The sequence below is a fragment of the Phoenix dactylifera genome, unplaced genomic scaffold (assembly GCF_009389715.1).
Source record: "Phoenix dactylifera cultivar Barhee BC4 unplaced genomic scaffold, palm_55x_up_171113_PBpolish2nd_filt_p 001521F, whole genome shotgun sequence".
NCBI lineage: Eukaryota > Viridiplantae > Streptophyta > Magnoliopsida > Arecales > Arecaceae > Phoenix > Phoenix dactylifera.
In genome coordinates this window covers 61760-89605 of record NW_024068830.1, presented here as the reverse complement: position 1 = coordinate 89605, position 27846 = coordinate 61760, and the positions used below count along the sequence as shown (strand labels likewise).

At 36.5% G+C, this 27846-nt stretch overlaps 1 protein-coding gene and 1 long non-coding RNA gene across 2 annotated transcripts; both read left to right on the top strand.

Moving 5' to 3' along the window:
* Positions 1-27643, top strand: LOC120108737 (putative MO25-like protein At5g47540). Its single transcript, XM_039122435.1, has 12 exons — positions 1-80; positions 4042-4203; positions 4426-4544; positions 5454-5528; positions 9684-9777; positions 15481-15540; positions 20565-20603; positions 24613-24681; positions 25011-25109; positions 26868-26912; positions 27003-27105; positions 27382-27643. The coding sequence occupies exons 2-12, from the start codon at positions 4042-4044 to the stop codon at positions 27438-27440; spliced, it is 924 nt and encodes a 307-aa protein (XP_038978363.1). The 5' UTR covers positions 1-80; the 3' UTR covers positions 27441-27643.
* LOC120108738 lies at positions 12027-15285 on the top strand. Its single transcript, XR_005509978.1, has 2 exons — positions 12027-13876; positions 14509-15285. It is a non-coding gene; the product is annotated as an uncharacterized LOC120108738 (long non-coding RNA).
* Positions 27644-27846: the final 203 nt, after the last annotated feature.

The following is a 27846-nucleotide window of genomic DNA, read 5'->3' as shown; positions in this document are numbered from 1 at the left end:
ATGTCGTGCGGCAGACGCGGGACCTCCCTTATCTACGTCGACATCAATTGGAACACCCGGAGGCCAAGCGGGAGGACAAGGTGCCGATCTCCTATCCTGTTTCTCCCTCTTCTAACATCTGATCCGATTTGGCTTCCTCTGATTTTTGGGTTTGAAACATGTTTATAGGCTCTATTTGATGATTTTAGCTGAAATTCTTGATTTTTCTGCTGACATTGGGTTTAATTTGTCCATTTTCGCCGGAGTTGCAACTTGAGGCTGCTCTGATGTGGGTTTTTGTTCGTTATAATTTTACTGCATTCCTTTGGTAAATGAGAGAACTTATGGTATTATGATCACGAAGTTTTTATCTGTGATCAGGATTCCTGTATTATAATGTGCATGTATGAAGTAAGTGTTAAGTAATAATTTTGCTTTTGTCTTGTAATAAAGCAGCTTATTTCCATTTGTCCCTTTTCTTGTTTCATTTCTGATGAAGAAAAATAAGATTGCAAGCTTTCACTAACTGGTTGCTGGTTCTGTTAATAAAATAGCAAAATTCAAATATGATCGGGATTTTTCTTTGGTAAGATAATATGATTTAGGCTTGCCAAAGATATGAGAAATTTAAAAATCTGTTATTTCTGGCTGTCAACTAGTTTAGTTATTACATTGTTTGCAATAAATTTTAGAATGTAGTATTTTGTGCTTGTGGAGAGTGGAGGCTCGTACTAAAGGGAGGTTTTTGCTTGTGGAGGTTGTTGTGCAGTGAAGCAACGGAGCCTTTGTCTATGATGCATCGATAGAGTTGACGAACCACTAAACTAAATAAGATTTTTGTTAGTTTCTTTTCTATAGGTGGTTCCCATGTGCTCATTTTCTTTCTTTTTTTATTTCCCTTTTTGTTTCCTAGGAAAGATATGCAGTAACACTAGGATTTCATTGATGCTAAAACTGGTGGAGGAGAATGTTATAAGAGTAGAACTTGCTCCTCTTGCATCCGAACGGCCTCCATTTGCTTCTCTGCCCCCATGAACTCTGACCCTTGCTCTAGCTCTAACCCTAGTGCCATGGTGTCGGGGGTGCTCTGCAATATGGAGGGCCTGGTCCCTCCCGAAGCCCCCCGCCTGCATGGAAGAGGAAGATGAAGGGGCTCCTTAAGTCAAAGCCACAGATGCCGGCTGATGTCATGTGGCAGACACAGAACTCCTAATCTAACATTGACCTTAACTGGAATCCTTGGGAGGGCCAAGTGGAAGAAAAGGTGCTGATACCCGGCCTCTTTCTTCTTCTTCCATCCTTTTTGACCTTCTGTTATGCACATTTTCTTTTCTTCCTTTTTATTTTCTGGTTTGGATTGCTTTCATAAGTATGCTTTTGATGGATTCTGATTTGAAAATTTACAATTTTCTGCTCACGTTGGGTTTAAGTTGTTCTCTTTTCATTGCAGAAATTTCCAACTTCTGCTGCTGGGGTTTGTTTTTTCTTCTTTTTTTCAGTTTTTTGGTTGTGGTATATTTTACTTTGATTCTTTTGGTAAATGAGAGAATTATATGAATTAAAATAATTAAGTATTAGTCTACAGTCAGGATTTCTATTTTGTAATTTGCAGGAAGGACTACTAAGTATTATTTTGTTATTTTCTTATAGTAAAGCTTCTTATTTGTTTTTTATCCCGTTGTTTGGTATGCATACTAATTCTTTGCTTATGATGAAGGGAGGATGATAATTGTAATATTAACTCACTAGCTGGTTCTTCTGCATATAAAATGGAGAAACTCAAAGGCGATTGAGAATTGTGTTCACAAAAATAAATAAATTATAGAAGTCTGTTATTTCCACAATGCGTTCTATTGTAGACTTGTTTAGTTATTATACTGTTTGCAATAAGATTGGAGTGAAGCATTTTGTGTTTGCAGAGAGTGGAGGCTGGTATTGGAGGAGTTTTTTCACTTGTGGTTAATGGAGCCTTATCTTGTAATGCATCAGTAGAATTGATAACCCAGTAAACTAAATATAGTTCTTTTAGTTTCTTCTAGAAGAGGCTCAATGTGCTCATTTTCTCTTTTCTTCTACAGAAAGGTAGGCAGTAATTCTAGGTTTCCACTGATTATTATAATTCGTATAGGGAGAAAGATTTAAAAGTAGAAAATTCTAACATTAGGAATCACATAGGAAATCCAGGCATGGCCTCCGTAAAAGCAGAAAATTATAGAGTGAACACTGAGAGTTTTGAGAAGGGGAACCGAAACTTCTAGGCAGGAAGCTCTGGAGTAATATATCTTTTGCTTGAATTTCTCAAGTTATTTCAAGGTACATTGTTCATCAGGTCACCCTCCTTTAGACTAAAGAAATTTCTTTTTCTTTTTCCTTTGTTCCATTAGTTCCAGCAAAATGCAAGAGCTTTGGTACCAGCATTTTCATTTACTTGCTTGTTCATAGTTACAGTCTAGAGTTATATTCATAAATGTGTACTCTCAGAACCATCATTGGCATATATTTTGCTGTCATATGTCCTAGCTACCGCCTACTGCATTAGGTTCATTGATGGATCGAACAAATGGCAGCATATGTATTTCATATGTGGATGTGATATATTGCTTTTCCAGGAAGATAAATTTCGGCTCAATGGTGGCTGTGGACACAATTTTCATTGCCCTTCCAATAAATAGGTGTCATCTTAATGAGTTTTAATTTTAATATACGTGGAAGCAGGTGTGAATCTATTTCCAATATGTTGCACTATTCATGATGGGTATGGTATATCTCTCTCTCTCTCTGGCTTGCTCACTCTTTCAGTGTGCGTCAGTGGATGCATATATTGGGGTTCAAGTTGCTGAGTGATTTCTGTGGATGGAGTGTAGCTTATATTTTCTAATAAGCAGAAGTTATGCCATGTATCTTGGACTGGAAGAATAATGCAAGAAATATTCCATTGAAAGCATAAGTCATAATTTTATATAAAATGCATGCACATGGGCAGACATAGGGGTGTGCCAGCAGGGGCCACATCTCCTTCAAGGTTTCAAAATTCTCTATGAGAGATAGTTTAGCCATGCTTGACAATATCAGTGTTTGCAATTTAAACTGCCCCCACCCCTCTGGCAACCCAAAACTGCATTCATCATCAAAAACCCTCCATTGATTCTTGTAATCTCTCTATAGAAGGAAAAAACATAATAAGCCCCCAATATCTCCTCAACAAGAAATGTTAGCAGATGCAGTGGGGGCATTGAGGTGATTGGCCCCATTAATCACTAAGAGAAATGCTATGTGGCTCCTAATATGTGCGCACAAAAGTTCTGTGCACAAAAGTTCTGTCTGCCATGTGGCGGGAGGGGATATGTGGAGCCCTAGAATTGTTTCCCTTGGGCTTTAATGAGTGCTGAGTTGCCATGCCATCTTTTTGTGGGCCAGAGAACTTTTCTTTGCAGAAAACAGGCACCAAAGCATTACTTCGTTGCTAATAACGTGTTTTATCCTTGTTGATTATTTAACTACAGTTAAACATAGTAATTTAATCATCAATTATCTTTTTTAAATTTTGATCCTTATAATTCCTAAAATCTCTCCATCTCAATCACCAACCTTCACCAGTATTGCATTCATTACTCTTTTGTCACAATATTAGCGGTCAAGATTTAATTTAGTGAAGTATAGATGACTGGGAATATAAGAGAAAGGGCCCCATCAATCTGGAAATAAAGTCATACCAAATAAGTCCCCAATCAACCAAAATGGACCTTAGACTTGAACCCAAGGCGTGCAAAATCATGACACATCATCTTCCAAGTCCATCCAGAAACATTGATTCTTCTCCTGGCACTAAGAATATATTTTTAATGCTTCTTGGTGTCCATAAAAATTTGTGGATTCATCCCTGTAATTTTCCTTTAAATTCTATCTGCCTTTCTTATGTGCTACTATTCTGTCTCAATTACATAGAAAGCATAAAAAAATGGAAGTAAGATGGATTATGTGGAAGTCCTGTATTCTTCCTTATCTTATTGATTAACATTTATTTACTTGTCGTTAATTTTGTTTTCAATTCTACCATTGCAGATGCAAGAGCTAAGCAAGAATATCCGGGAATTGAAATCTATTCTTTATGGCAACAGTGAAGCAGAACCAGTTTCTGAAGCTTGTGTGCAACTGACTCAAGAGTTTTTTCAAGGAAACACATTACGCCTGCTAATTGTTTGTCTCCCGAAATTGAACCTAGAGGTAAATATACAGATATACTATTGATATTGTCACAAATTGAACGCAACAAGCTTATCTAGGTTTATGTATCTTGAACTTGGCTTATTATATAATCTTGGCTAATCCCAGTGATATGCATTCATCTGGTCAACTGTATCCAAGCTTATGTCCTATCCTATTCTGATTGATATATATTCAGCTGTCAACTTGTTGCTGAAATCTGGTTCCTTATAATCTTTGCAGGCTCGGAAAGATGCTACGCAAGTTGTTGCAAATTTGCAAAGGCAGCAAGTTCATTCACGGTTGATTTCTTCTGATTATTTGGAAGCAAACAAAGATCTTTTGGATCTTTTAGTGTCTGGGTAAGATCTAGATTTTTAAGCTCTATAGGTAAAAACGATTCAGTAGTCCGGAACAAGCTTTTCCATTTTTTTTGATAAAACTCTTGCCATTTTTACTTCTGAAGGAAAAATGCCATTACTATTGTTATTTGTTTGGCATCTAAATCTTATGCTTGAATATTGGTTATTAATTCTCGGAAGGTTTTTTCTGCTGCTGAAGTTGTTTTGGTTCCTTAAACTTGAAGAAAGTTATCTTTTTGGTGATGATGATGATTTTGGATTTATGAAAAGCTTCAGTAATAAATTTTGTTGGTCATGTCTTTTATTATGAACCTGGGTTGTGCACTATGTGGCATCATGATAAAATGATGCGTGCAAGACAACATTAAGATTCAACCTCTTCCAAAAGGTTAATTTTAAGCAAACACAAACTATAATAGTCTGATATTTGAGGTCTCTAAGATATCTCATCTCGATATAGGGCATTTAGATGAATGGTGATTAGGAAAAGGAGGCCCTTTTAAAACCTATTACCAATGTATTAGCTGCCTGGATATTTGAAGTCATATGAATTAGTAGTCTAAGATATAGTGGTTGAAATTTCCTAGAAATATAGTGTGACAATTGGAGACCTAGGGTCTGTTAGGTTATATTAATATGTACTATATGAATTTTATGAAAAAGATTTAGTCATATGAGTGGAAGCATTCACAAAATCAGGGAAACGGGCATAGCGATAGCAATTTTATAGCAGCATACTTTAATTTTCAAATTTCTATTTGCTATGGACAGCTATATGTCAACTTATTTCCATGTTATTTTTCTATATGGGAGATGCAATGTCTAGGCTTCGCAGGATTTTCTGCCCTTGAACTATGACTATTGATGGGATTTTTATGTGGGGTACAAACTAATGGATTTATTATACAGTTATGAGAACATGGACATTGCTTTACACTATGGTGCTATGTTGAGGGAGTGTATTCGTCATCAAAGCATAGCAAGGTAAACTATTGTGAATGTTATTGATCTATTAGTTTTTCTTCTTTTTTAAAAGCTAAAAGCTTTATGCCTAACAAGTGTGTGCTGGAAGTTTATTGGTCTATTGAGATGATATTTTATAAAGAATGGAAAATGACAGCATATATATATATTGTTTTTCAATGTCATGCGTGGCAGCTATTCTCTTGCCGTTATTGTATGTTCTGTATATTCATCTCTGGTTGATCGGCATGTGTTTTCTTATGTCTTCGGTTATCATGGAAATGAAACATTGAGAGAGTTGGTGGCATGGGATTGAGTAGAAATAGGTGTTGCATTGCATTTATGTAATAGCTTTTCTGTATGTGTTTGTTGTTTTGCAATAATTGTTATTATCACTTGCTGATATCTTTTTATTGGTTTGATCATTCTTACTAATATTTTTAAGGATGGTAATTGATAAGTTTATTTTTCAGAATTACTGGGATGAAATTGGTGAAGATGAAAATAACTTATTTTATGCCTATAATATAGTATGATCCCTCAGTAATTCTAGTTCTATCATGAGCATCCAAGTTTTAACATATACAACAAGATTTTTAGAGACTAAGATTCAGATGTCAATCAATTTTACAAGTCATATGTTGACATCTTTGCATAGTGTTGTGCCTTTAATACATATAGCATGAATTAGGGAAAATGTTGCAAACCAATTGAGTAAAAGTTAAAGCTTTAGGATTTTTAAGATTTCCAACATTTCGTCATCCTATATAATAAGCATTAATCTCTTCCATGTCACAAGGCTTATATTTGCGGAAATAAAAGGGTTCAAATCCTAACTTTAGAGGATATATCTAATCACATATTATTAAGTGATATGCAACGAGACATGACAAGGAGCGTTGGCTCCAAGGTATGCCGTCTTGGTACCAGGCCTTGTACGAATGCCACCCTATTATTGCGTCGGTACACTTGGTACATGGGTCGATTAGACGTATCGAGTGTCGGTATGCCTTCCATACGGCGTACTGGTACTGAACTGATATGGTACGATACACTCCGTGTCGTCAGATATGGTACGGTACACTTCGTGCTGTCAGGTATGGTACGGTACGGCATACCTTGTGTAGCTCCTTGCAAAGTAATGTTCAAAAGTGATTCAGATTATGCCAATTTTAGGTATCTACTATAAGATGTGATGCAGTGTGCTATGACACAAAATATCAATATACTAAAGTAGGTAGATATATAAAAATAGTCATGGATGTACACTAGGAAACCAACTCTTAATCTAATTTAATGTGTTTGGATTAATGAAATGGTGAATTCATAACTTTGTGGCTTGCCAAAACAAAATTAGCATCTAGTCTTGTTCAGAATCATGTTGGCCCTCGTATGCATATTTCATGTGTATTTTGCATTAAATTTGTTACTTTGAAAACTAATTACAAGTTAAACGAGATTAACACATTTTTTTTTGATTGCTGGAAAAAAGTTTGTGGGGTAAACCAATTCACACATCCATTTAGAAGCACAGGAAGTTATCAGTCTGGATGTGCTGGATTAGTTAGTCTTCTGACTTGTATGGATCATCAGATGTTGATGGGCTGCAATATGCAGAGCAGTTGTAAAGATTATGTGCTCAACATGCTGTCCACTGATCTGGAATCCTGTGAGTTGGAAGTTCATTATGTATGACCTTCCTCATCTCTCCTAAAATGGGGTTTGTGCTAGGAAGGAGATGCTACTTCTTAAAAATTTGGTGTCTTCACTTCCTGTTAGGTGTTTAGCAGCTTTATCATTTCTCTTTTCCATGTCGATCACCAAAATCATGAACTATGTAGTTGGTAGACACTTAAGTGTGCATCTGTTGTTGCAAGAAGATGATTTGTTCTCCCTGGATCATTCCATCCAATAATCTTATATCTTCATAGATAGATCTATATTCCTTTGTTCTCTTGCCTTTGCTGGGCCTATATTCATCTCAAAGCAACCGATGCGCCCATTATTAACATGAACTTCTGTCTAAACATTTTTACCCTTTCTTAATATAGGCTTCTAACTAAGATTTGCCGAATTGGTATAGGATGGGGTACTGGCCGGCGATCGGTTCTGAGATGTACCGACACAGGGAGAGTTGGAGAGGGAGGGGAGAGGGAGGAGAGAGAGGAGAAAAGAGAGAAAGGGAGGAAGAGGGAGAGAGAGGAATGGAGGGAGAGAGAGGCCGAAAGAGAGAGAAGGCTCAAAAGCCCTCATCGATAGGGGGTCGCCCCTGTTTCATTTCCAAGCAAAGGATGTTCTATTTTTTTTGTAAATTTTGAATTGAAATCGGCAAATGATTACAGACTTTCTGCTAAGTAAAATCGGTAAACCATTTGCTGATTTCAATTTGAAATTTACAAAAGAAAATTATTTTGAATCGATGGGATGAACCATGTTGGTGACTGATTGGTCCTGTTTAGTGCATCCGAAACCAGTTTCAGTAGACCTTGTTTCTAACACAACTGGTAGATGACTTCGGAAATTTGGTCTACATTAAACTTTTTGGGTAACTTAAATTAAAATTTGTTTAATATTTAGAAACATTTATATTAGGGTAAAATTCACATTATGAATTTGGCTCAATTAAGATAATGCAAAAAAATACTATAAAACATTTCAGACATGTTCATCGTCATGCTAATTCATTTCATATTTACATAAATATTGGAATATTAATTGTTTAGGTAGTATTTGTTATGGCTTTCAGATTTCGATTTTTGGATTTTTTAAAAATTGAAACCAATTTCTCTTTTTTTTTTTTCTTTCAAAAATCAAAAACTTGAAACTTGTTTGGTGGTTTGGTGGTGAATAATGTGATGGTGATGGAGATGGTGGTTCGATGGTAGGTAGTGGCAGCAGCGGGTAGTGGTTGGTGATGGCCAGTGAGTTGGTGCCCGAGGGGGGGGGATACGACTGGCAGCAATGTTGACAACTGGCTATGAGAGGCAGTCGGGTGGCGATCGACAACGACATTGATGGCTGGTGGTGGCCAGCATGGGCGGCAAGTGGTGGCCCATGATGATCGACGGTGGGATGAGGTGGCAGCTGATTGTGGTGGTGGTAGGTAGTGGTAGGTGGTTCCTAGTTCTCAAAAAGGTCAAAACCACATTTTCTGGTGTCCACAATTTCCAGAAACTGGTCACCGGTTTGAAAAATTGAAACTAAAAACTTGGTTACCAAACACCTGTTCTGCCTTTGTTTTTGTGTCTATGAAAATATTGAAAACTAGAGATTGGTAGCCATGCCATATAAGGCCATATTTGTTCACTTAGAAATGTGTATCATTCCTCTTATTCCCCTTCTCTCCACCGGTAACCTTCAGAAAAATGATAAAATGATTGCGTTCAATCTATTTTTCTTTTGATGGATTCTGTTTCAAGCGGATTTTGATTGAAATGATGCAGCTTGTTATTTTGGTTTTTGTTAGTATATGGGGTTTCACTACTTTTATCAATGACATCAAGTTAGTAAAATGAGTACATTATTGAAGGTTTAAGAGTCATGGCAATAAAAGTGAATAGCAATGAACATATTGAGACCATTTTCCTTCTGCATATGGACTATGGAGAGGTTTCAGATCTTTATGCAACTAAAAAGAGAAGAATGAGAAAGGGAGGAGAGGACTCAAGAAAGTTTACTTTGACATGTAGTCCATGGTTGTAAAGAAAGGTGAAGGATTTACAAGAAGATATGTACAGAAATTGGTGAAAGGTTTGTTTTATATCATTTTTTTTAATTATTTCTTTTTCTTTTGAAGTTAGCTCCAGAAAGGGGTTATAACTACTAACTAGATGCAGTCTTCTTTTTCTTTCTTTCTTTTCTTTTTTCCTTTTTAAACCTGTACGGTTTGTTGCTTGGCCATTATATATGAAAGTATGTTTTAATTTATCCATGACTTGAAGTAATATCATATCTAGAGTATGAGCAGTGATGTCTCTAGGCCATCATTTGCATGTTGATGTCTGCCACTATTCTCCAAGGATCTGTTTCACATGTATTAGTTCAATCTGTTTCATAGAGCGGTATCATTTCCTATTCAAGCATATTCTTTACATTAATTGACGATTATAACATTAATTGAAGATTATAAACTTATAATGAATTGCTTTCTCAAATGCCTAAGTTGTTCATTTGCAGGTATGTTTTAGAGTCTGAGCATATGAAGAAGTTCTTTAATTATATACAGCTTCCAAACTTTGACATAGCATCGGATGCCTCTGCAACTTTTAAGGTCAAGTTATTGCTTTGGTTCACTTTGTTCCTCTGCTTCAGAATTTATTATCACTAGTTAATTTTTTGGGCTTCTTTTGTGTATTAGATTTTTCCTGCCCGTTTTTGCTAGCAAAAATGCATTTGATATTAGTAATATCACACATTCACATACTCTTAATAACTACATGTGCTAATACTGGGTGAGCCCCCATTGAAAATTTAAGATAGTTTCTGGATACAATCCACATGACCATCACAGAATATGCTGGGTCAGGGTGGAAGTGGCTCGCTGTTCAGCCTATGTTAGCAGGGATATTAGGGGAGTGGGGTAAACATGTGGTCCACATGCAAGAGAAAAAGGTGAAGAAGATGGATATGACTTCTAATGGGTAGATAGCATGATACAGGGAGTTATGGACTGCTACATCAATCACATTTTGGAGAGTAGGGTTTGGATCGTGTTTAACTGAAAGTAAGACAAGGCATAGGTGGAGTAGTGGTCTTACATAGTGGAAGAGGATGAAGGGCTGTAAATTTACATGAGATAAATTTTTAATCCTTTTAAGCATCACTTCATATACTTGATTATAGGGAGTCAGCAATATATACAAGGTACACCATATCGTACTGAACTGGATGGTATGGAACGTACCATACCGTACTGGTTCGATACCGGTGCGTGGTACAAGAGGCATATTGAAACTCGGTATGCTGAACCGTCCTCCGTACTAGACGTACCGACATAGTAACAGGGTGGCACCGCTATAGGGTCCAGTACTGAGATAGCGTACCTTAATACAAAAGATTAATTGCTATGCTTAAATAGTTTAGAGCGAAAAAGAAGTTTCCTAGTTCATGTGACATTTCACCATTGGCCATATTGTAATCTTATTTTAAATATTAAATAAATATATTTAAAAACTTTTGTTATGAAATGCTATTTTATTATGAAAAAAAAGTATGGTTTGCTGTATCGACAGCCATCTCGCTCCAATAGCGGGTGCAGCATACCATACCAATGAGGTACTAAGGTTCAATATGGCGCAAGGGCCAAACTAGTTTGTATGTGGTGGAATCAATCACTTCTATCTAGTTTCATATTGTATGGACCATACTGCTTGGTTTCATGTGGTACCTTGGTTGGGCATGAAAAAAGGGTCTCCCGACCTTGTCTTGATGCGGGAGCTGTATCATACTATATTGTACCGGTATAGCTTCTCGTATCTGGTATGACGACCCTTGGAAAAAACCATTCTTTTGGTTCCCTTTTTTCTTAGTTGTTTACCGATACCTATTGATTGCTACTAATTTTATTATGCTAAGATATACAACACTATTGCCAAGGCATGAAAGTCAATTCACACACTAGAAGCACTCTCTACTTCATCCATCCAACCTGTAGCAATAGGGTTTAGTGTGTTAAAATGAGTGATGGGCCATGCAATATAAGTACTCACTGTTTATATACACGTAGACACACATGCATTTCTTGATGTATCTAATATGTGTATTCAGAATAAGTTTGGACTTTGTTTCGATATAATATCCTAAAATACAATTTGTGCCTTGGAGATGAAAAATTCAATTGTCTATACTAAACCTTGTCATCTTCTCTTATCCTCTAGATTTTTTCAAAGTTCAGGGGGTTGTTGGAGGATTGCTTCTTGGCAATGTGATCATAAGCTGATAAGTTGGCTTGCAACTTTAGGGATCAAGATTATGTATCAACATTGGTAGGCCTTAAAGAATAAGTTTTTCTAGGGTTAGGTAAATTTGACAGTTTAATGTCCAGATTTGTGAAGATGGGAGAACTAGGCAAGATAAATAAATACAATTTTGGAAGAGCTAATAAACCTCCCATAAGGTTTGGAAGGTGGGGATGAACACTAGGAGGGTATTCTAAGGTTTATAGGTTTTGGGGAGTTTCTTGGTGACCAAATATTAAAATTTTTGGTTTCTTTGTCTGATTTGTGCAGAAAATTTAAGCATAATCTGCAGAAAGTAGTTAAGCAAGATAAAATTTTGATTTGCACTAAATTTGTTATGGGCGAATATACCCAATTGAAGATTGAAATTTTTTTGAGATTATTTTGCACTTAAAGCAACATGCACGACAACCAAGAAGGCCCTGAAAACCAACTAATCTGCCCTCCTTAGTACGCCATGAAAAATCTAAATTCATCCCATTGTTGATGCCTAAAACCCGTATATAACAATAATCAGATCCCCATAGAATCTGAGATAGAAGGAGGAGACTTGCACTTTCCAAACCTAATTATTAATGGCTTCAAGAATCCCCAACAAGTATATAACTAAAATAAGACCTCTACATTGTAATCTTGTTTAAATTAATTCTCTAAAATCAAATTAAGAGACTACTTCTAACAGCACTGGACCTCACCCAAAAAGGCTAGCCAGAAAATATTATTTGGATTTCTTGACTCTGTATAAGTATTCAAGATCTACCCAGTGAATAGCTGATATAGGACTAAACATACGTTCGTACGGTTTCTTATATACTTCCCTCGTCTAAGCGCTGGCGTTTTTGCTAGGTTAAGGATTCAAATCCATTCAAATTTAATCACAAGCACCATGATCGACCCGTGGTCAGTCTTAATGGGCCTGTGTTGCAGTGGTCCCTACATATAGGCCATGGGCTCGGGTTCACTTTGAGATCATTTGTAACAATATAGGATCTTGCCCAAAAAGGCTCGCTAGAATATATTATTTGAGTTCCTTTGCAGTGTATAAGTACCCAAGATCTACGTAGTGCATAGTCGATGTGGGTCTAAACACACCTACATGGATCTTCACACTACCTTAAGAAGGAAGCAGTATTGGCTTCGTCCAGGTTTCTCTATTGTCGTGCATAACTTGAGTCATCCAGTATTGCTGATGCTTCGATATGCTCCATTGTTGCTTCTTACCTTGGATACGGACTCAAATAATGATTGTACAGATTGTGTTGCAGGATTTGTGCCGTTGACTATATCGGTCTCAACACCTGCTAGTTGGTCTTTGGGTTTCATGGCAAGCTGCTTTTCTTTACTTAATTTGTACTTGCTAAAAGTTTGGCGGTGCTTCTTAGATGGTTGCTGACCATGTTGATCTATCATTCACAAGAAAACCTGGTTCAGGTTAGTGTAAAACCCGAAAATTTCAATCAACTGTTTGAATAGCTGACTATAGCGCCCCAACTTTTGAAAGTGTCTGAGTGAACAGCCATGCCTTGCATGGTTCAATATAGGAAATTGGAGATTTATAAGTTAAAATGAAACAAAATCCTCCTTATCCAACTTGATCTCCTCATTGGTTGCCCTATCATTCTTTTGTCTTGCTCCCCCTTTCTCCCACCTTTCCTGCATGTGATTCCAGGGTTTCCTTGCACCCTACTGAATCTCATTTTCACTTCTCTAGTTTTCAGTTTTCCAGTTTAGGTTTTTAAGGTCTCTATCTACTTTTCAGTTCCCTAGTTTAGGTTTCTAAGTTCTTCCAATACTCAAATGTAGGGTTAATCCTAATGGGATTATTAATGGGATTGTTGTTGTTTTTGTTGTTTTTATTTCTATCTTCTGTGTCAAGACTTGATCTCCTGACAGGGTTTCTGACTTTGTTTGGGTCCTTTTGGTCTAGCAAGGGCTTCCTTTCTTCTTATATCATTTTTTCTCTGATATGCTCTCTTGGTTCTCTACTGCCCGAGAGAACCATTGCTGATGATTGAAAGCCCCCGAAGCTTGAGGCCTGTCCTATTGACAATGAAGTTTGGGCTGGCCATCGGTGATCTTCCTTAGCGGTGAAGGTGGAGCATGGAACCTTGGTTAGATCAGGGTAGAGGAGAAATTTTGGCATAGGATGGAGTGGAGGAGATTTTAGGTTAGGATGGGCTGGCAACCAGTTGAACTGCAGACAACCTGTCGTTGAATTGTTGACATGTGACCTGGACACAAAACATGTTAGTGTCCAGGCCAGATTTCAAAAAATGTGCTTAACCATTTTGTTCAATGTGGGCTACCTATTTTCCACCACCTTTCCTGCATGTGATTCCAGGGTGTCCTTGCACCCTACTGAATCTCATTTTCACTTCTCTAGTTTTTACTTGCCTAGTTTAGGTTTTTAAGGTCTCTATCTACTTTTCAGTTCCTCAGTTTAGGTTCTTAAGTTCTTCCAACAGTCAAATGTAGGGTTAATCCTAATAGGATTATTAATGTGATTGTTGTTGTTGTCAAGATTTGATCTCCTAGCAGGGTTTTTGACTCTGTTTGGGTCCTTTTGGGCTAGCTGGGGCTTTCTTTCGTCTTATATCATTCTTTTTCTGATATGCTCTCTTGGTTCTCTGCTGTTCGAGAAAACCATTGCTGATGATTGAAAGCCCCTGAAGCTTGAGGCCTGTCCTATTGACAACGAAGTCTGGGCTGGCATTAGTGATCTTCCTTAGCGGTGAAGGTGGAGCATGCAACTTTGGTTAGACCGGGGTAGAGGAGAAATTTTGGCATAGGATGGAGTGGAGGAGATTTTAGGTTAGGATGGGCGGGCAACCAGTTGAATTGTGGACAACCTGTCGTGGAATTGTTGACCTGTGACCTGGACACAAAGTGCCCAGGCCAGATTTCAAAAAATGTGCTCAACCATTTTCCACCTTCTTTCTTGCATGTGTTTCCAGGGCTTTCTTGCACCTTACTGAATTTCATTTTTACTTTTCTAGTTTCCAGTTTTATAGTTTAGGTTTTTAAGATCTCTATCTACTTTTCAGTTCCCCAGTTTAGGTTTTTAAGTTCTTCCAACACTCAAATGTAAGGTTAATCCTAATAGGATTATTAATGTGATTGTTGTTGTTGTTATTATTTTTATTTCTATCTTCTGTGTCAAGATTTGATCACCTGGCAGGGTTTTTAACTCTGTTTGGGTCCTTTTGGGCTAGCTAGGGCTTCCTTTCTTCTTATATTATTCTTTCTCTGATATGCTCTCTTGGTTCTTTGCTGTCTGAGAGAACCATTGCTGATGATTGAAAGCCCCTGAAGCTTGAGGTCTGTCTTATTGACAACGAAGTTTGGGCTGGCCATCAGTGATCTTCTTTAGCGGTGAAGGTGGAGCATGGAACCTTGGTTAGATCAGGGTAGAGGAGAAATTTTGGCATAGGATGGAGTGGAGGAGATTTTAGGTTAGGATGGGCTGGCAACCAGTTGAACTGTAGACAACTTGTCGTTGAATTGTTGACCTGTGACCTGGACACAAAATGGGTTAGTGTTCATGCTGGATTTTTAAAAATGTGCTTAACCATTTTGTTCAAAGTGGGCTGCCTATTTTGGTGAGAGAAGGATTCATGATGTTGCTATCAGATTCACACATATACAGACATGTACATGCTTGCATATGCATACGTCATGTATGCCCTTCTGCATCATTTTATCTTTGCATTATCTGTTCTTGAGCTTGATTTCTTTAGATAACGTTTGCATATTGCTGATGTTAATCGAGGCCTCTTATTTGACTCTGACTATCACTTTCATCAATTTTGGCTGTAATATTTGTTTTTTTATAAATGTTGGGAAGTTAATGTTTTTGGGGCTCTAACTTGTAAGGCATTAGATGGCCTTTGAGTGACCTTTTCTGCCATTCCTCGATCTAGCAATGCTCTTTCTATGCTGATGGCAGCATTTTGATTTCTAGTTAACTGGCACATGTTCATGTTTAGTGGTAATATTATTCTTCTACTGCATTGCAGGAGCTTTTGACAAGGCATAAATCAACTGTTGCTGAATTTCTTTCTAAAAATTATGACTGGGTAAGTACACTTTTTGGTAGGCCTATTGAACTTACTTTTTTGTTATTTTGTGTGTTGTGGATTCATTCATCTAGGAACTGTTTCATTCCTGAATAAACCTGAATAAATCTGAACAAAGTCCATTTTTGTTAGCTTTATTCAGCTGTTTTCAGCCAAGTAATTTTTCAGTCCACTTGAATAAAGCCCCAATAATGATGGGTACTTGGAGATATCAGGAAATTGTAAATTACCTTTTGGATACTTATTCAGTTTTAACCAGGTTAAAACTATTTGGGGGGTAGGGGCCGAATTATGTTATCCGGATAATGATACATAATTACCTTTTTGAATAATGTTATTCAAATATTCAGGTTAGACTTAGTTAGGAACCAAACTAGGACTCGGTGGATAGCATTTAGGTTAAATGAATCAGAAAACAAAATAATTGTAGTTGTTATTTTTTTCATGATATACGCCTGTATATATATTGTTGTATACCAAACATTTGACATGGAATGTTGTAGTCCTGCTAAAGTTGAAATTTGGTATGCACTGAATTCACTGCCTTTAGTTTGAAGAGAAGGCTAACTGAAGTTTGTCTATGCGTGGGTTCTTGCACATGCAAGTGCTCTTAATTTTTCCCCCTTTTTTCTGAAATATTCATGAGCAATTATCTTCTGCATAAGGCATTGTAACCGAACAGAATGTTAATTGTATAAGTAAGCTTAAATGTGTGTGAATTAGTGTGTGTGTGTGTGTGTGTGAGAGAGAGAGAGAGAGAGAGAGAGAGAGAGAGAGAGAGAGAGGATGTTATTAGATATTTGATTTATATTGTTCGAAAATATGGATATTTATAAATAAATGGAATAGTCATTATTGCCAATGAAAGTTTAATGATAGCATCATTCCAGTGGATCCCATCTTTTTGTAGACTAAATGAAACTTAATGCCAAATGATAACCATCTGTAGAGATGCACATATATGCATGTACTTACATATGTATGGATGTTTGGATACATATGTATATGCATGTATGCATGCATTAAGGGCTTTGGGTTGTATCTTTCACATGAAAGAATGATTGATCTTCTGTTGCAACACCGACTGTTGGATCTTGCCCTGCATAGATCTCAAAGCACTCCAAAAACCTCCATTCATCTGCCCGCACAGACCTCAAAACGATCATTGCACGATCAAATGGTGATTTGCGAGAAGGAAGATGAATCCTTTCGTGTGAAAGATACAACCTTTGTCCTGCATTAAGACATGTACATGTATGAATGTACATGCATGCATATGGTTGTACATGCTTATTGCTGGTGCATGCGCATGTGTATCATTTGTCTAAATGGCATACTCTGGACCTGTCAATTGAAGATGCTATTTATATCATATATGGGGCTTTGTAATTTATGACGAGTCATATGTATTACCTATTGAGCTTTACGTGTTGTGGACATGTTGCACCTAAATTATACACCATGTGGGAGGTATAACATAAAGCTTTGGAAATTTGTGCAGCCACTTAAAGGAAACAGATAAATCCTTTTTTCTTATTCTTCTGTGAAGTATTTGCTATTCAATTTGAAACCTAGGAATTATCAGAAATGAATATATTCTAACCATTAAGATTTGATACATTTGGCATTTGGAAGGTGTGTCTTGATTGAAAATCAAGTCCAAACACAAACCACATCATTTAACGTGCCTGTTTTCACATTTTCCTTGCTTATTTGGGATTGTTTGGCTTAGCAGTTTTAGAAAAACAGGTATGTAGAAAACTTATGATCAATGGCTTGTGCAAAGATGGTTCTTTGGTTATTTTATATAAAACCTGTTTTTCCAAAGTTAAAAAATCATAAACCTGAAAACTGATTTTTATGAAAAATAAATATCCCCCTGCTTTTCATAAGACATTGTTTACATGGAATCATGTTATATGGTTATCTATTGTAGAAAGACCTAGAAGCAACCAAACAGCCTCTAATCCTTGTAGGAAAATCTATGAGACTAAAGTTTTTCCTTTTTTAAGAATTGAATGCTTTATTTTTTGTGTCTACATTGTAAAATATTGGCATATGCATGCGTATCTCAATGATGTATGCATATACTATCTCAACTTTCTTTCAGCAATTTTCATTCTGAAATTATTTGTATTTTGGAAATCTTCAGTGCTCAAATGTCAAAACTAGAACTTCATCATCTGGGTTTAAGAATCAGTGTCTGATTTCCTATTTGGATGATGTATCGACATTATGCTTTACTTGAAGTGATTGCAAATGATGTCTTGGGCAGGATGTGATTATGCCTTTTTAGTTTTTTTGGTTGACATAGTAGATGCATAATTTATTTCTCGAGAAAATAAGTAAAAATAGATGCATAGTCTTGATAATCAAGTAGCTAAACATTTCATATGTTTCTAGTTTTTTTTTTTACGGAATTTTACTGAAAGTTTCTGTCTAGAGGACATGTTGGCAGCTGTTTTTGATGCCAAACTGACACAAAAACTGTTAATCAATTCTAAAAATTGGCGATCTTCAAGTCAACATTAATGTTGGCTTGAATTCTTATGATGTCATGGATACTATTATTCCCTTGATGCCAACATCCATGGGCGTATTTGGCTGCTGGATACTTTAAAATATCGTTGTGGATTAGGAAAATGTTTTGGAAGGTCATCTTGTGCTGAACCATCCTCTTTGTGTGATGCGCTGCATGCGGCAGAACATATAACTTGAAGGCATCTATTCAACTGAGGAGAAGAGGTGGAGGAAGAGGTAAGCAGGTTTGAAGAGGCTAGCTACCAAGCTTGCAATTGTGAGATTTTTGGGAGAGTAGGAGTCACGTTGTAACAGATTGTTTTATCTCATATATGAGTTTGGTGAGGACTTCAACCCCAAATGCATTATCTACTGACATCCAACGTATCATTCCATGTGATTCTTGTTATGTGGGATATCTCATGAAAACATGGCCCAGCAATGAAACACCGTTTGCTTTCTTTCAAGTACAGTTTAAGAAGAGTTTGTCAAATATTCTGTTCTAGATATTGATATTGGAGCACGAACCTTGCTAATTAGTAGAAATGCAGGTTTTTTTTTTTTGAGCTATTCTTTATTCTCTAGATATCTTTCATCCTCCAACCACCATATGAAGATCTGCCTTGAGTCTTTTATCTTTCCTCCATCTCTTCGTGGTCCTTGAGACATTATTATTTCTTTATACATTAGTTCACCTTTAGTTTTTTATAGCCTCCTTGGCTTGTCAAACAACCTGATTTAGATTTGCTTTTTATTCATCTTCTGTTGCTTTTTGTAAGCCCATAGTTTCTTCCTTTCTCTTTAATTGGAAAGTTGTCCTGGGGTCTTGGCATCTAGTTTGGCCTGGTATGCCCATTTAGCTCTTCATGAATGCATTTAGGCATTTATTGGAGCTGTAATTGCTTTTATTATTTCTTTGATTCTTACATAGCCTCTATATCCTTTAAATTGCTGGTTTGGTGTTTTAGTCTCATCCATATTAAGTTATGATATATAGTTCATGGTTTTGTGTTTAGGACACATGGAACATACTTCTTTAGTAATTTGTGAAAACCATTATGGATCTTATATTATAAGCATGTAATGGTCTATCTTGGCTCGTACATGATGAATCTTCCCTTTCATAGTTTGGCTACAACTTTGTTTCTGTGTAAGGCCATTTTGTTCGCTCCAAAATTTTGCTTGTATTGCTTGCACCTCTGCGCCCAACATCTAGACACTTGATTTGGTTTCAGCCAGGCCCGGCTAAGTCTTAGTCTAGGTAGTTTTAGAGTTTTTGGCCAAAACGATCAGGAAAAACCTGAAATTTAAAGAAGATAAATCAAACTAGGAAAATTTTTGACAATTTATGAGTATTATATTGTTTGTAACATTTGGATTTGTGGTTTTGATTTTTCCTCTAAGCTGCAAGCATGAAATGATTATTACAAAATCTTTTGTAAACAAATAAGATGTTAAGAAAAAATTATCTAATGTTCAATTCTTTGATAAAAATTAATTTCTAAATGTCTGGTGGTTAAATATTGTTAAGTGTAAGTTTGCATATAAATTAAAAACTTGATATGATAATTGCCATCATATAAAATACTAAATACCAACATATAACTTATTATCTATTAGTTCATTGATCAGATTACAATTAAATATACTTCATCTAAATGCCTATAGGATTTAAGCTAAGATTGAACAAATCTAGCTTAAATCTTGCAAATCCACTATTAAGCGGCATAATCTACTACATGCATGCATTTTCTCCTCATTTCCATTTCATAATCTCTCAAAAATCACAAAATGATCTAAGGATCGCCTAACTGGTACCTGTAGGCGTACCGGTCGGCCACCGGACCGGTTCAGTACCGGTAGGTGTATCTGTTGGCCACTAGACCGGTTCAATATCGGTTCGGACCGGTTGGGATCGGTACTGAACTGGTTACCTTGACACAGCGCGTGCAACGCACTGTGGTACCGGAGTCAGTGCGAACCGGTTTGCATCAGTTCCTAGCCATACCGGATGGAACCGTCCGATTGCGTCTGGTACACATCTGGTACCAGTTGGTTCTGTATGGGGCCGAAACCATTTTCTAACGCCGAACCGGACTGGTCCGAGATCTGACTGGTTCAGTACGGGCTGAACCGGCCGGTATGGGCCGGTTTAGCATTCCTTGAAATTATCCATTTAGTAAAAGCCACCTTTCTCGTAAATTATGAGAGCCACACTTTTATTTCTTTCAATTTCTTAGAACATTGCAAAAACTGCATGTTTGATCTTTAAGGAAATGCTTCTAACAGTTAATTTATTATTGGATGTTTGAGTGATCAGAAATTCAAACTATATAGCCAAATATACTTAGAGAGATGAAGACATGCCCTAAAAATGAAAGTACATACTAAAGTAATCAATACATGGAGTTGCTGCTATCAAAAGGAAAAATAAATATACTTTTCATGGTACGTGTTGATCTGAAAGTGGCTGAACGTGAGTAAGATACAATAATTTGCTTCAGGTGGAACTTATGGAAACTGATTCAAATCAAGATTCTGAGGTCAGTTTAGGCTTGGTGTTCAACATACCAATCTGTTTCTGCCTGTATTACATACTGCCATGTTCAACTTGAAGAATCCATGTCAGATAAGTTTCAATGAGTCAATTATGTTTCAGACACTTAAGTGCTCTAAAATTTTATATTGCAGGTCTTACAGATTGAGTTGGAAGCTTCTAACAATTAGTTTGACCCTTCATAATGACATTAGAAGGGAGGTTTTCTTGTTTATGCATTCTGAAGCTTAAGTTAAGACTGTAGGTATTAAAAAAACTTTGTGTAATGTCATATTATTGTATCCCTCAGCTAATTTATGAGTTTGAATGAGTAGCGTGCTTATTAAAACACCTAAATGTATAACATTTGTTTTAACATCTCCGAGTATACGTAATTTAGTTAAAACTGTTCTTCCCTATGCATCAAGGAGGAAAGAGGTGAGGAAAGGGCCAACAGATGTGAAATATGATTAGGATTAGAGCTGGCTGTGCATTACCATTCTATATGTTAAAGGAATGAGCTTCATTTCAGCCATTAGATCAAAATCGAGTTGCTGAGGTGATTTTGCCTATACAAAGTTTTCTTCTTCTCATATATATGTGCTCCCATCCTTAATAAATTTGTCTGTTTTTAGTTTATTTCTTTTTTGTCTATTACTTTTTCATTAGAGGGAAGAAGGCAAGCGTACCTTCTAATATTGTGAGTAAACAAACACATTGATTACATAGTAGGTTAATACAATGGAACAAATAAATTGAAAGGATTGAATAATAATTAATAATACATGTACTCATATCTATGTTTATATATTTGCAAACATTTTTAGAGCAAGATTGACGTAAATGCAAGCAAGCTAATTCTACCTCATGTTTGGCTCATATAGATTTTGAGCTAAAAAACGTAGCTTGTGTTCAGCTCATTTATTAAAGGGATGAACTCAGTTCAAGCTGAATCTTGAGCTGAAACGAGCTGCTTGCAAACAACTTGTTCATTTGTTAGCCCTACTGACGAGGACTATGCATTCGTTTAAAAGCGTTTGTCTTGACTTTCAGAAATAGTTGAAATGACTACATTAGAAGATAATGCCAGCTTAACTTTGGTGGAAACATATGCTGTGAAAGAGGTATTAACGTTTGGGGGTCGTCAGGCAAATCAGTACAACCTACTTTCTTCCTATTCATCTACCTAATATTGATATGAGACTTATGTACTGCTAGGTCAAAGTCATGCTTTTTTCACGTATGTAGTTCATTTATGTTTTGAGAATTTCTTCATTCAGTTCTCTTTCATACTTCTTTAAATTCTCTAAGGGTTGTATTACTTAAGGTAATAAAGATAGCATAAGTGGTCATCTTAGAAAGTTTCTTGAATACGTGTTTATGGATTTATGGGACGTAAAGTTTCTTGAAGTTTCTGTTGGAACATCATGACATTTATAGTTAGTGATTATATGAATGTTTTGTCAAAGTAGTTTCACAGACACCTCTTTTTTTGCTTTTGTGTGCATTATTAAACTAATAACTGTTCACTGACTAAAACATTTCTTAATAAAGATAACAAGGGTTGGGTATGGGTTGACAATGCATACACTTTTTTCTCTTTGCATGCTGAGATATACTTAGTCAACAAATTATAGGTTATTCAGTATTTGTTGAAGAAATACTAAGTTCAACAAAAGTTCGATCTAGATATTAGATCATGTTAAAAAATACAGTAGACATTGTTTGTCAACTTTTAGAGCAATCACTAATTTTTAAGTTTCAAATCCAATCACTAAATCACTATATGGAGACTTAACAATCTGAGAGGCCTATTAAGCATGTAAATAGATATCTAAATGACTTCACATACGGCATGAGCTTTAGATGCTTGAAGGGTTCCCTTTGATAGCTTCGTGCCTTATAGCAGTTTAAGATGCCACTGAAGTATTTTAGGATGACCATATTCATCTCCTGAAATGCTTAAGTACTTGTATGGTGTCTATATTTATTATGTTGGTAACAACTAGTGCAATTGGTAAAGTTATTGGGCTGTATTACTCATTGATCTGGGTTGAAATCTTGCCTACAACTAGGTGTTGGCGAGGGCTGAGGCTAACCTCTTCCCCTTTCTCAAAAAAAGAGAGTCTATTTTCATCTCAAGTTGACTTGTTATAATTATCTTGCTGTTCAAAATGCTATTAGTCAACTTAATCATGAGGGCATTAAAGTTATTGCCTTGTTCGATAAAATACCATGCAATTAAATTTCAACTGATTTATGAAACTGGAAACCAGTTCGCTCGTTTGAATGTATGAATCTTTGGCTATGTATGAGAAACCTGTTTGTACCAACTTAATTAGGTAGGCTTATTGTAGTCTTTTTATGGACCCTTTATCTCCCTGCATAGACTCTTTGCTTGTATGGGGAAACCTTGGTTGGATGCTCATAGAGCTTAAACTGCATGGGAAACTGATGTTTGAGGGTTGGAGATGATAAAACCACATTTACGCATTGTCCGGCACCTAGGTTTACTTCAATTTCTTGCAACATAGCCTTATTGATGCCAAATCATGTTTGCTATATGTCAAATCATAATGCATCTGCCCAAACACCTTCTTTGCATATTTGACATGTTTATAGAAGGCATAAAAGTTAACTCCTTGTCTGATAGCATGATGGAATGGAAAGGAAACAAGAAAAGAAGGCCAAGGAAAGGAAAAGCAAGCTCGGAGCCTTTAGATACCAAACTAATATAGAACACTTAGGGGATGGATTGCTTATGCATAGATGGGCTCAACACATGAGGAGAATCATGGAAATAAAGATAAGAGAGAGAGATACAATAGAGACAAAGGAAGGAGTGAGAGGGAGACAAGAGAGAGAGATAAGAGGAAAGAAATCACTTTCTTTCTCGACAATGCATGAGAGAGGGATGAGAGGAAAGAAAACGCTTTCTTTCTCGGCAATGCTCGCTCATATAATGCAGCTCATGACTATCCTTTCACTATCCCAGGCACTGCATAACCACATGGCTTTAGGTTCAAGTAACTGAATGAAATAAAAATAGAAACTTGGCTGCCCAAGTAACTAGACTCTAAGTTACTTAAGTACCAGGTAACCTAATATATTAAAATACACGTAACTTGCGACCCATTTAACTAGTATGCCATGTAACTTAAGGCCCAAGTAATCTAATATCATATATCTAAAACAAATACAAACTTATTTTATGATTAAATCTGAACTATCAAATAACTTTGATGCCCCAATATGTTCTATTGACACTTCTAGAAGATGGTTGAGGGTATACGTCATCATAATAAGAAATTAGCACATGATCTAGACCAAGGTCCGCCGTACCGGTCCGGATCGGCGTACCGGTGGCCGGTCCGGACCGGTACGGTACCCGTCCGGACCGGTACGGTATCGGTCCGGACCACTTTCTTTCCCATTAAAAAAAAAAAAAAACCACAGCGAGGCGCTGTGGTTCCCCCCCCCCCCAAAAAAAAAACACCGTACCGGTGCGAACCGGCCGGTTCGCACCGGTATGAGGCCGGTACCAAGCGGTACCGGCCGGTACGGTCTCCGTACCGGCCGGTTCACAGAAGAAAACCGGAAATACCGGTTTTCATCTGTGTCCGGTACCGGTCAGGGACCGGACCGTACCGGCCGGTACGGACCGGCCCGTACCGGCCGGTACGGACCGGCCCGTACCGGCCGGTACGGACCGGTACAGCATTCCTTGATCTAGACCCTTGACTTACTGGTTGACTTGTGATTATCATTGATCCATAGCGTGCATGTTTTCAACCAAATATTAAGTTAATTTCTGCTTGGATAAGATACCAAATTGATCCTAAACACTAGCAGCCAGGTGAGCATTCATGAAACTGAAAGCTTCTAGTTTTGTCAGAATTTGCACTTTGTTTTTAACTCAGACTATTTATATTTTATTTGTTTTGATCTTTTATCTGCTCTCATTGTTGTCAGATTGATAGTATTTATTTTTTCGGGACCATTTCTTGTGCTTTCAGTTTTTCAATGAATTTAACTCAAAGCTGCTGGAGTCTCCCAATTACATAACAAGAAGGCAAGCTATCAAGGTATAATTACTTTGATGTTCATGGTTTTGATTATTATAAAGACTACTGATAATGCATATCAAGAAGTATAAATAAGTATTTCCAAATCTTATCCTCAATACTTAATGTACCTTTAGGAATTTCTTTTTAACACACCTCATATACAATGATCAAGAATTTACTAAGGCCTGCATTTTGTGGTTTCTGTTTTCACTAATGAAATAATAATTGATTTTTTAATAATTCTTTAAGAGGGTATCTATATGGTTTAGTTAGGATGTTTCATGGTTTTTATGTATTAGAGCATCTCAGAGCAATGTCTTTTTAAAGCCCCAGTTTTTTTTTTTCAGCTTTTGGGAGACATGTTACTGGAACGATCAAATTCTGCAGTTATGATGCACTATGTTAGCTCAAAGGACAATCTTATGATTCTAATGAATCTTCTCAGGGTATGGTTTATCTTGTCTTCCCTTGTAATTATTGATGTGCATTTTGTTATTTTACCATTAACACCAGCTGAATGCTTCTAGTTTGCAAAAAACCAAGTGTTTTCCCTCTTTTAAGATCTCTGTTGCATCTCCAACTTATATTATGGATATTTTAGAGAACTAGCATGTAGACTTCAAGAAAGTTAGGATCAAATTCTCTTGAAATGCCTTAAATATATTTTTAGAGAATTATTGTGTCAAGACCACTCTCGGTGTCTGTACAAGGGTGGAACCAAGGGAGGACCAGCGGGGTCTATGAATTTTCTTTCTCCAGATGTCTATGGGTCTTGCAGCCGCCATACCCATTCATGAATGAGAACATCCCTCATGCCTAGCTGCATTTATGAGCAAATCCATGTTTGGCAAAGGGAAGTCATCTTTCGGAAAGACGTCCAAAATAAAAAAAAAGGATCTTTATAATCTCAGCTTGTCTCAGATCCTGGTAAATTCTGGCTCCTGCTTAATATTCTGTGAAATTAATTTTAATTAATGCAAATTTAAGAGTTTAGGCTCCTTCCAAATCTCAATAAATTCAAACCTCTTCCTAATAATTTGGAAATTAATTTTGATTAATACAGATAAACAGAGTGTTAGATTCTTTCCTTGTTTAAGTATATCCAATGTCTGCCCTCTTATCATGGCCATCTCCTAAAATTCTCCTACAAGTCCCGACCTGCTCTCATCTCTTTCAAACCAAATTTGTTGCTTGTCCTGCGCTCCTAAAATTCTATATCCAATTACTCCCTTCATTAATAGATACATTCAGACCTTGTTTAATTCTTGTTGTATGGAATAATGAACATATTCAAAAAGAAATATTTTGAATAGAAACAAAGTGAACTTATCAAATTTCATGAAGGGATCTTTCTCAGAAAAAAATGTGAGGGAAAGATACAAGCATGTATATGAAGAGAGTGTGTGTGACATGTTTCCACAAGTGACTCATGGATGCAAATTGGGGTGTGAGATGCATTACATGGACACCAAAGAAAAAATATTTAAGTAAAAAAATTAAAATATTGAATTAAATTGTCAATTGTTAAAAAATTGGCCCCAAAAGGTCTTTTGATCAAAACAATAGGCCTTAGCAGGCCTCCGACAAGTTGGATGAACAAGGATGTTGAGCAATCTCAACCATCTGAGCTAAAAAACCAAAGAGATTTTATTACTTCCGTTCTTAAAGTATGCTTATTCGTTAGTTCATTAATCAGATTTTATTGGTATCAATGATCCAAATTTCTTGTAAATGGAGGTCCTTCATTTAAATCAAAGGCTTTATGAGTTGTAAATTTGGAATGAAATTCTCTCGTGGGAATGTTTATTTTTTCTGGTTTGAGACCTTGATTTTGCTGCCAACTACTTATATACTTGTTAGTGTAATTATATTAAGGTCTTTATTTAGGGATAGAATGGTGCAGATAATAGGAGGTTGAGATTCTTTCTATTAATCTTAGTTTTTTTTCCTTTTTTTGTTGGTTTACATTATCATCATAAACCATGATGTGATTTGAATAAGTAATGATTGGACTGTCCTGATATAGGTGATGTAGGGCTTGTCATGAAATTATACTCAATGTGGGATTTATTTGTGTATGTGCCAATTCTAAATCATTAATAAGTAATAAAGTACAGAGATATGCATTGTGCTCTGGCTTGTTTGCACATGCTTGCATGATTATTAGCATATTCTCAGTTATTTGACTTGATTCTTAATCACAGGAATCAAGTAAGAATATCCAAATAGAGGCATTCCATGTATTCAAGGTGCGGTGCTAGTGTCTTTGCTTGTTTTCTAGACTAGCCATTCTTTTTTAGTTTTCTGAATCATGAATAATTCTTTGGTTCAAATTGCAGTTATTTGCTGCTAATAAAAATAAGCCCCAGGAGATAATAAGCATACTCGTCACAAACAGGAACAAGCTTCTTCGGCTTCTAGCTGACTTTAAGACAGACAAAGGTGCCATTTTGCCTTGACTAGTGTCCGCTTTGAGCACTGTTCTCAGATTATTTGTGCAATCCATGTGCTTTTTTCTCATATTTAGTGTATATTTTCATATCATCACGTGAGGGTTTTTTATGATTGTTAACCTTTCCCAAGTTAAATCTTCATGTTGTTTCTTGTTGAATCAATTCTATAGTGCAGCACTGTAGAAACTTCACTTGCTAACATTCCTGCTATTAGAAATTATTTGGATTGGAGCTTATGACATCGCATCTTCATCATATTTTGCAGAGGATGATCAGTTTGAGGCAGACAAATCTCAAGTTATCAAAGAGATAGCTGCCCTGTAAGTACCAAGAGTTCTCCTGCATGGTCATGTCCGTTATATTATTTTTTATTATGTAATTGTAAATTTAGAAGATGGAATCACCCTGTTTTGTGCTATCTGGCATGGAGTATGCACAGACCATTGTTCTGTATCTACAGAAAAAAGATAATCTTCAGAAACATCAATCAGTAAGAAGATGATGCATTCTTTATTTTTGCCTTGTAATAATATATATATATATATAGTTTTAATTATATACTTATCAGAATGTAATTATATAACCAAAAAGAAGAAAACTGGTGGTTATGCTAGTATTCTGTGCAAATATCGTGGGCGTGCTTTGCATGCTGTGCTAAATTATAGGTTCCTAACCTAGTTATTGCTGCATTTCATGTGCTTATTTCTTGTGAGCTGGTATCTACATAGAA

Excerpts from the sequence above, each read along its gene's own strand:
- LOC120108737 (XM_039122435.1), top strand. The coding sequence starts at position 4,042 with ATGCAAGAGCTAAGCAAGAATATCCGGGAATTGAAATCTATTCTTTAT. Across the intron at positions 4,204-4,425 it reads TCCCGAAATTGAACCTAGAG|GCTCGGAAAGATGCTACGCA; the intron begins GTAAATATACAG and ends TAATCTTTGCAG. Across the intron at positions 26,913-27,002 it reads AGGCATTCCATGTATTCAAG|TTATTTGCTGCTAATAAAAA; the intron begins GTGCGGTGCTAG and ends TTCAAATTGCAG.